Raw genomic sequence first — 9,768 nt, 5'->3', positions numbered from 1 at the left:
ATGAAAAGTCGAAATTGTGACAAACTCATAAATCAGATGTTTTAATCTCATAATTATGATTTTGTATGTCATTCGACAAATTTCGACTTTTTATGTCATTATGAATTTCCAAAGCATGTTTTTGTGGCGGAAACGTGACAGGTTCCCCCTTGAGTTACTGTACTATGTGTGTGTAATGCCTGATTCAATCATTTATTATGACTTCTTAGTCATAATTATGAGATGAAAAGTCGAAATTGTGACAAACTCATAAATTAGATGTTTTAATCTCATAATTATGATTTTGTATGTGAAGCGACAAATTTCGACTTTTTATGTCATTATGAATTACCAAAGCATGTTTTGGGGGGTTCCATAAAGTTCAGATCAGGGCAATTATCAGAAGTAATTAACTTCACCTCAGTATTTAACGCTGACAGGACGCCGTCGTGTCGAGTTTCTCCCTCAGAATGAACCGCTTCACAGTCACGTGACTCCGAATCAACTGAACCGCGTTCGAGTCGAGAGACTCGCGATGGAAGGTGAGTTCAAACTGTTTGACCGTTACATCCAACTACACAGAAAGCACGATGGAAAAAACTACAAGTCCCAGAATGCAACACAAACACAAATGGCGGTTGAAGATGATGGTTCGGGGCATAGACATCATGGTTCGGGGTGTTTCTGTCGCTGCTGTTCGCGGTTTATACGGGGTTGTGTTCAGAGGTCAGCAGCTTTATAGAAACTAAAGCGAAATATAGACCGTTAATATCTGACTGCAGCCGTTGGACTTCATTCCAGCAGTGGCTATTATTGAATCACAGTTAACTCTCTAAATTATTATTGAATAAAATAATAATTATGTGATTCACCACTACTGAAATGTGATCTACGTACATTGACAAAGGCAGGGTAGTGAATGTAGTAAATCTAGTAGAGACATTTTGCTATATAATTTAATAACTGATTTGCATAACATGCTAGACATTCTGCTGTGATGTTATGGCGCCTTACGTCATGCAGTACCCACCACTCAGAACGTTTCCCGCGGTGAGGTCATTCAAATAATGCGCGCGAGATTCTGGCGCGCTCAGTCAGAACCACTCACTCAGTTTGCCGCGAGGTCCAGCTGCACGCGCTCGTCAGTAAAATGCCCTGCTCTGAAGTTACAGAAGCGGTGTCGCCGCAGAAGAGATGCAAGAGTGATGCAATGAACGGACAGGAAGAACAAAAGGTGCTCAAATTCGCCAAACTGACAGAAAACGCCACGACACCGAGCCGAGGATCGAGCCGAGCCGCGGGATTCGACCTGTACAGGTGATCCTCAGCGCCGTGCACGCGCTTACATTCATGCACTGATTTTAGAGGAATAATGTGGATTATAATCTTTCGACCTGCAGAAAGCACTTGGATTTCCAGTGGTTCCTGCTAGTGTAATGCACGTGGTGTTGGGGTGTGTGTGTGTGTGTGTGTGTGTGTGTTTCAGTGCATATGACTACAGCATAGGGCCGATGGACAAGGCTCTGGTCAAGACTGATATCCAGATCGCGGTTCCTCATGGATATTACGGAAGAGTAGGTGAGCGAGAGTCACGTGTCAGAATCCATTCATTTCCACAAGAAAACAATCATGATTTGGTAAATCTTAATGACACGAGTCATAATTATGACATGCTAAATCATAATAATGAGGGGGAAAGGGTCGAAATTATTAAGTAAAAACTATGACATGCTAAATCAAAATTGATGTGTAATTTTTGTCGCATTTGTGGTGTATAGTCATAATTATTAGGGGAAAAAGTTGCAATTATCACAATCTTGATTTAGTATGTCACAATTTCAACGTCTCATTTTGACTTTTTCCTCATAATTATACATTAAGGCATAAGATTTTGATTTAGTATGAGTTAATGTACAATTACGACACTCAATTTTAATCTCATAATCATGAATTAGCATGTCATTTGAATTTTTGCAAATTGACTCAGACTATTTTAATTTAAACTTTTTTTTCTCATTTATGACATGCCAAACTTTTTATCTCATAATTTCCAATAAGTCATAATTATGACAAACGTGAGATTAAAGTCAAAATTTGTGATGTATAGTCATACTTATGAGCGAAAAAGTTTAAATTATCACAATTTGGATTTAGTATGTCACAATTTCAACATCTCAGTTTGACTTCGAGTCGCAATTGTGATTTAGTCTGTCATTCAAGATTTTGCACATTTTTACTTTTTCCTCATAACTATGAAAGCCAAACTTTTCATCTCATAATTTCTAATAAATCATAATTATGAGATTAAAAAGTCGAAATTGATCATGAGATTAAAAACATAAGTGTAACTTTTTATCATAATTTTGACCTCCTTATAATTTGACTTTTTTAAATTTTTTTAACAACCATCCAAGCGGACACAATCAAGCCCCGCCCACATTTGTCCGTGTTCATGAGCGCTTCGACTAACGCTGTGTTTTGTGTTGCAGCTCCTCGCTCGGGTCTCGCGGTGAAGCACTTCATCGATGTGGGCGGTACGTCTCTCGCTCGCGGGCGCCACTGATGACATCAGAATGATTGATTATGAATGATCTGACGTGTGTGTGTCTCTACAGCTGGTGTGGTGGACGAGGACTACAGGGGGAATCTGGGAGTCGTGCTCTTCAACTTCAGCAAACAGCCGTTCGAAGGTGAGCGAACCCTCTCAGGAATGACGTGAACATCCACAGCTGATCTGACATGTTTCCTCCTGCAGTGAAGAAAGGCGAGCGCATCGCTCAGCTGATCTGCGAGAGGATCTGTTACCCAGAGCTGCAGGAGTTACAGGTGAACCTCATAAACCGTCTGATCTCAGCATCTGCAGATCAGCTGTCTCATCATGTTCTCCTCCTTTCAGACGCTGGATGAGACTGTGAGAGGAGCAAGCGGCTTCGGCTCCACCGGCACCAACTGAAACTCCACAATGAAAATGCTGCTTTAAATGTGTGTTTTTCCCATTTGATTAGCAACACTTTACAATAAGGCCTCGTTTGTTAACATTAATGCATTCGTTATCAATGAGCAATAGAGTTCTCAGTGTTGTTTGTTAGTTCAGTGCATTCACTAATACAACTTTTGATTTTAATGAAGTACTAGTGAATGTTGATCATCATTAATATTAATAAATGCTGTAGAAGGATTAAGGTTAATGAACAAAGCCTTATTGTAAAGTGTTAACACTGGATTATTTCACAGATTGTTTGATGTAAAATGACAGTATTATTAGTTTGTACATGTAGATTCTGAAAGTGTTCTGTGTTCACAATATGTTCACTTTGCCGTCAGTTACCCAGAAGATTTTCTACATTACTGTATTCATTAAAGTGAATTAATTTGCTGTCAATGTTCCACTGGAGCATTTGTGACTGTTTTACTGGCGTCACCATTGTGTGTTTCTACAGGAGTGGCTTTATGTTTCATTGATTTGATTTGTTACACTTGATTTTTTTGTGTGTGTGTGTGTGTGTGTGTGTGTGTGGTAACATTTGCAATAAGGCTTCATTTGTTAAAGGAACACGCAGACTTTTAGTGACTTCAGCTTATTCCCCGCATCCCCCAGAGTTAGAGAAGTCCACACACACCCTTCTCATCTCCGTGCTGTAACTCTGTCTGACGCACCCACCGCTAGCCTAGCTTAGCACAAACACTGGAGGTAAACGGCTCCAGCTAGCATACTGCTCCCAATAAGTGACAAAATAACGCCAACATTTTCCTATTAACGTGTGTATAGTCACAGCGTGAACAAATAACAAGGTCACATGAGACAGCCATCTTCTACACAACATGTTAACAGGAAAATGTTGGCGTTATTTTGTCACTTATTGGGAGCAGTATGCTAGCTGGAGCTGTTCACCTCCTGTCTTAATGCTAGGTTAGCGGTGTGCGTCAGACAGAGTTACAGCACAGAGATGAGAAGGGTGTGTGTGGACTTCTCTAACTCTGGGGGATACGGGGAATAAGATGAAGTCACTAAAAGTCTGCGTGTTCCTTTAAGCCCAATTAGTAAACATGAACAATACTTCAGTAGTTAATCGCACTGTGAACTCGCACTAACATCGGTTAATAATGGCTCATTGTTAGTTAATGGATTGACTAATGACTTAATTGTAAAGTGTTACTGCTATTTTAATATCTACTATTTGCATTTTGCACATTATCTTAAACACTCGGCAGGGTTTTAGTCTTTTAAACCTGTACATTAATAGTGAGCGTCACTACAGGGCAGTTCATAAACATCAAATATTGTGTGATTTTTGTTGAGATCAGAAACTGCTCATGCAAAAACATTAATACTGTAGTTCTGATGTTGAATGAACATGTTCAAGTGAATTAATCATATCCCAAAATACATTAACCCTATAAAACCTACTATTTGACACAGATTTCTAATCTAGATGATCAAAACTCGATCTCGGAGAGTTTCCTCTAGTGTAACCGCAGACGTCCTTCAGCTCGAGCTTTAAATCTGCACTGCTTTTATCAAGTAAACATAAGAATAACTTTGATATTGTTGGTAATATTTCAGCTGAACTGAGGTTTATTAGATTATCCAGACATCATTTATTAGGAAATATCAAATATGATCATCAGGCTTTTGAGGAAGGTTTAATTGTTCATCTGTCAATCATCACTGTATTGCATATGTTTTAAAACTACAGAGCTTTGATCATAAAACTAAGCACTTAAATATCATCTTACTAAGACATTATTGGCAGATATTGATATTTTATGCAAGTATCTGTTGATTTACATCACAAGCATCAGAATTTCATCACTTTTTGTCCATATAAATATCAGCATCTGAACCAAATTGTATATTTTTGCTCAGTTTGAGCTGATTTTTCCTTCATATTCTCTCTATATGAGCCATATAAAAGCCTGATGCATCAAATATGATACTCAAACACATATGCAAACTTATATAGTCTAAAAAAAAATAAAAAAAGGATTTATCTGACTATTACTTCATATGTCAGGCTTTACTGGGTAGATGATTGCCACAGTATCACCAATACAACTGGTTTACAATACAATGGTCATGTGACTCTTGAATGAATCATGATTTTCTGAAGAGGAACCGACACAGAACGAGTGATTCTGCTGTTCTGAAATCAAGGCAAGCGGTCGAGTCGACCCGTACAACCAAAAATATGTTTTTATTGTGAATGTACAACTAAACCCCTCACGAGTGTGAAGACAGAACGGCGTGGTTCTCCAGGCCGAGGCCCGACGGCGTGTGTGTGGAAGTGTGTGTGGCCGCGAGACCTCAGTGCATCGAGTCACAGAAACACAGTTTACAAGTAGTTGGTCATTATAAGAAGCACCATTACAAACCCCTCCGTTCCAGGGGTCCTCTAGTTTACATCGCGAGTAACAAAGTGACACGGTTACAGTATAGACACACTTAAATTACATGTAGTATAGTTGCAGGAGAGAACAGAAGCGTCGGTCAGCCGCTTGTAGACGATTATTACAGTGCATGAATCGATGCGCTCACGTGATGCACTGCCAACCTTCTTCCTCAGGGTTTCCGTCTCGTTTTCCAGCACAAATATATAAATGTTCTTAAATCAAGATGCATTTACTGGAGAAGCGAAATGACTGAAGATATTGGGTCTTGTTTACTGAAAAGATTTATCAAAATTAAGCGCGTTTGTGCTTAAAACAAACAAAAATATCTTAAAAGTCCCCCTGTGGTGTAAATCCAGCTTTTAATGTAGTTTATGTGTCTATGTGGTGTTTTTAATGTGCTTTAAGACAAAGCATGTGTAAGTTCATAAGTCGACACCATTGCTGAGTATTTCCCCCTTAAAACTGCAGTGAACCAAAGACAGTCTCAAACACACGCTTTGAAATCGCTGGTGTTTCTGACGTCACAAACAACCTTGTAACCAATCAGATCAACGTGTGATCGTCAACCAGTGGATCTCTGAGCCGAGTGAGTGAGTGGAGGCGGGGCTCATTTGCATATTCATAGCACCGCGCATACTAAATGAGGCAAAGGTGTCGAGTTACAAGATTATAAGGCTTCAAGACTACAGTGGAGGCGTTTCAGGAGTTCAGGAACACTGACACTGATATAGAGAAGAACTCAAACGGCAGCATCACACACTGAAGAAACAGTACGACCTCTTTAAGTTTCTTTTCATGATTTACGTTGGCAGTTATTTTTTGTTGTTTTAAGCAACCATTTCAGAAACCAAGACAATCTCAGGTCATTTTTCAAGTATCTTGATTTAAGAACGTTTAGATTTCTGTACCAGAAAACAAGCCAAAAACACTGATTTAAGGGATAGTTGACCCAAAAATGAAAATTAGCCCATGATTTACTCTCCCTGAAGTCATCCTAGTGTATATGACATGCTTCTCTCAGATGAACACAGAGTTTGAAGAAACAAACTCACAAACTGGACAGATGCACTTTTATGATGGATAGAGGCACTTTTATGATGGATAGAGGCACTTTTATGATGGATAGAGGCACTTTTATGATGGACAGCTGCACTTTTATGATGGATAGAGGCACTTTTATGATGGACAGCTGCACTTTTATGATGGATAGAGGCACTTTTATGATTGACAGCTGCACTTTTATGATGGATAGATTCACTTTTATGATGGACAGATGCACTTTTATGATGGATAGATTCACTTTTATGATGGACAGCTGAACTTTTATGATTGACAGCTGCACTTTTATGATGGATAGAGGCACTTTTATGATTGACAGCTGCACTTTTATGATGGATAGAGACACTTTTATGATGGATAGAGACACATTTATGATGGATAGAGGCACTTTTATGATGGATAGAGACACATTTATGATGGATAGAGACACATTTATGATGGATAGATACACTTTTATGATGGATAGAGACACATTTATGATGGATAGAGACACTTTTATGATGGATAGAGGCACTTTTATGATTGACAGCTGCACTTTTATGATGGATAGAGGCACTTTTATGATTGACAGCTGCACTTTTATGATGGATAGAAGCACTTTTATGATTGACAGCTGCACTTTTATGATGGATAGATGCACTTTTTTGATGGATAGAGACACTTTTATGATGGATAGATGCACTTTTATCATGGATAGATTCACTTTTATCATGGATAGATTCACTTTTATGATTGACAGCTGCACTTTTATGATGGATAGATGCACTTTTATGAACTTCAAAAAATATTTTTGGAGCCAGAACATTTTAAAAAATAACTCTGATTGTATTCGTCTGAAAGAAGAATGTCATATACACCTAGGATGACTTGAGGGTGAGTAAATCATGGGCCAACTCTCATTTTTGGGTGAACTATCCCTTTAAGAGTGTTTTGTGCAGTGCAGCAGCAGTAAGATGCGACAGATTGAGCGGCGAGAGAGAGAGAGAGAGAGAGCGAGCGAGGCTCTTCGGCACGCGTGCGGCTCGCGTCCGTTCCTCCACAGCGTCTATATTGGGATGCGAGCGTATGATGGAGATAGGGCTGCACGATTAATCGCAATTTCCATGTAATCGCACTTAAAGCGATTATTTGTAATGCGCAGCTTGTCAGTGACGTACGGCTCAGGAAACGCTGCTCACTCTGAAAGCACTGAGTTTGAGTCGCTTATAACGTGCATTTGAAAAAGCAACACGTGTCAAACATCTTTCCAGACATGAGACGCATTTATGAACCTCTTGTCCAACAAAAGACAACATTAATAACACACTTTTCCTCCAGACTCACTTCATAAGGACAGCTGAGCTCCTCCTTCTGTGAGATGATGAGCTTCTGACACAGAATAAGGCAGTCGTGTGTTTATTACTCGTGTTTAATCAAAGCGTTTCAGTCTTCTGTTTGTTCAGAGACAGAGAGTGTGAAGCTCATAGGGGTTTCCTGGAATGACGTATGTTATTGTACTTCTGCGGGGCATATTTGGGGTGTGTGTGTGACGCCCTCTGGTGTTCAGATGGAGCAGCGTTTACTACCGATCAGTCGTGCATAAAATAATCGCAGCCTTTGCCAAATCGCGTGCGGTTTCATTGCGATTGATCGCGCAGCGCTAGTGGAGAGGAAGGTGCTGGTCTTTGGCCGTAGCTGCAGGCGGCAGTCTGTGTGTTTGCTGGATCAGTGCAGGACGATCTGAACGCGCATGAGCAGAGCGTGTCCCAGCTGCCCGCTGAGGTAGTCCGAGTCCCCCGGCTCGAGTCCACCGGCCTGGCCCACGCTGCGGATCTGCAGAGAATACACACCCGGCTGGAGAGGCTTCTTCTTGGATATGTGCAAGTAGCTGACGCCCTGCTTCTGGTTCATCAGGAACAGGCCGTCGTCGTTGCCGTACTCGATGGCGTAGCGCACGTGATCGGTGAGCGTCGACAGCGCCGGGACGAACTCGATGATGTGGTCTTTGCTGTTCAGCGTGCTGATGTTCAGATGGAGCTGGAGTGTGTCGTCCACGTCCACACTGGCTGAGTCCAGATCGTTCTGGAGAAACACACACACACACATCGTTAGAGGAATGGTGATTCAGACACGATATAAATTAACAGAAACTATGAGTGTTGATATATTTATCTAGCCTGGGTGCCAGCCCGAACCCCGCCCACAACATTTTTGGGTCGGGAAGTTCGGTCTGGACTCATGATTAACTAACTGTATTTCTCTATGTACATTTCTGAAATGCACTTTCTGTAAAGCTGCTTTGAAACAATATGTATTGTGAAAAGCGCTATACAAATAAATTTGAATTGAATTGGACTCGATCCGTTGAGGAGTAATTATGCTCGGCTCCCAGAAGGCCGGGCCAATCAAATTGCCAGGGCGGGCTTTAATCGATGATGGACAGATGATCTGCGGTTACGTAATCACCCACGTCACCAAAGAGCGCTTGATTTGAATTAGTTTACAACAAAGACGACTGCAGCTGGAGAATTGAGATTTCACGAGTTCACACTTGCAAATAAGTCAGATAGAATAAATGCGTATATTAGATTTCACGAGTTCACACAAATAAGTCAGATAGAATAAATGCGTATATTAGATTTCACGAGTTCACACAAGATGCGTATATGACGTGCTGTCCGAGGAGACGGCTGTGGGCTCGGTAGCCATACTCCCCGGTATTCCTGGTTGTGAGAGAACAAGCCAAGACAAGAGTGAGGATTCGGGGTGGTGGAGGGATGCTGAAAAACTGTCAATGTTAGGTAAGTTGACAGAGTGAATATGCTTCCTCATGCTGATATAGGGTAACGTTAGACATGGTATTGTTTGATGACAAGTTGATATTGGATTGATTATTTGTACGTGCTCCTCCCGAACTTTGTTTATGAAACATCATGTGTAGATTCCGCCATCGCGTCTGTTATAGAAGATATCCACAGCGCATTCATTTAAAAAGAGGAACAGAGAGCCGCGACATTTTGTTGGTTGAAAATATGAATGAAGGACATGCGTCATTTACTCCGTTGCTCTGATTGGTTGTAGGTCTATCCAATTGAGTGCAGAGTTTTTTTTTTTCCTGGTTCGGTTGAGACACGCCCCATAATTAAAGTCCTATGGAGCAGTATCAGACTCACATTCTGACTAGAATATGAGTATGACGAAGTCAGGCTAATATTTATCCCTCATACTGAGGATTTTTCCCTTGAAAATGCTTGTAAATGTTATCGCGTTGAACTAAACCGGATTGACTTTGCTCACACAGGGTGTAACAACTTCCTAAAATAAGTTATGATCATTTCTGCACTTTTTTGGGGGGGGGTT

The 9,768-nt window shown here is 40.7% G+C and overlaps 2 protein-coding genes across 3 annotated transcripts in view; one reads left to right on the top strand and one right to left on the bottom strand.

Moving 5' to 3' along the window:
- Window positions 1-439: 439 nt before the first annotated feature.
- dut (deoxyuridine triphosphatase) lies at window positions 440-3,365 on the top strand. Of its 2 annotated transcripts, none has more exons than XM_084408786.1 (7): window positions 440-521; window positions 1,146-1,296; window positions 1,466-1,557; window positions 2,469-2,513; window positions 2,595-2,669; window positions 2,735-2,805; window positions 2,876-3,365. In XM_084408786.1, exons 1-7 carry the CDS (start codon window positions 515-517, stop codon window positions 2,930-2,932), a joined length of 498 nt encoding a protein of 165 aa, XP_084264912.1. In that variant the 5' UTR covers window positions 440-514; the 3' UTR covers window positions 2,933-3,365. The 2 variants fall into 2 exon arrangements, with proteins under 2 accessions (XP_084264912.1, XP_084264911.1); XM_084408785.1 differs by having other exon boundaries at window positions 520-705.
- A 1,790-nt stretch (window positions 3,366-5,155) lies between these two features.
- The window catches only part of fbn1 (fibrillin 1), a 103,014-nt gene continuing 98,401 nt past the window's right edge, over window positions 5,156-9,768 (bottom strand). The window contains exon 67 of the mRNA XM_084408784.1: window positions 5,156-8,490. Within this exon, the coding sequence (XP_084264910.1) occupies window positions 8,134-8,490 (357 nt within the window). The 3' untranslated portion in view covers window positions 5,156-8,133. The remainder of the gene's footprint in view (window positions 8,491-9,768) is intronic.

Source organism: Rutilus rutilus (genome assembly GCF_951802725.1).
Source record: "Rutilus rutilus genome assembly, chromosome: 5".
Taxonomy (NCBI): Eukaryota; Metazoa; Chordata; class Actinopteri; order Cypriniformes; family Leuciscidae; genus Rutilus; species Rutilus rutilus.
The sequence above is the reverse complement of the archived record's forward strand: the minus strand, read 5'-3'. Positions and strand labels throughout refer to the sequence as shown.

Bases quoted from the DNA above. Each gene is read 5' to 3' on its own strand.
- dut (XM_084408785.1), top strand. From the start codon at position 570: ATGGAAAAAACTACAAGTCCCAGAATGCAACACAAACACAAATGGCGG. The intron at 1,297-1,465 runs GTGATCCTCAGC...TGTGTGTTTCAG, and splicing joins GCGGGATTCGACCTGTACAG to TGCATATGACTACAGCATAG. The intron at 2,670-2,734 runs GTGAGCGAACCC...TTCCTCCTGCAG, and splicing joins CAGCAAACAGCCGTTCGAAG to TGAAGAAAGGCGAGCGCATC.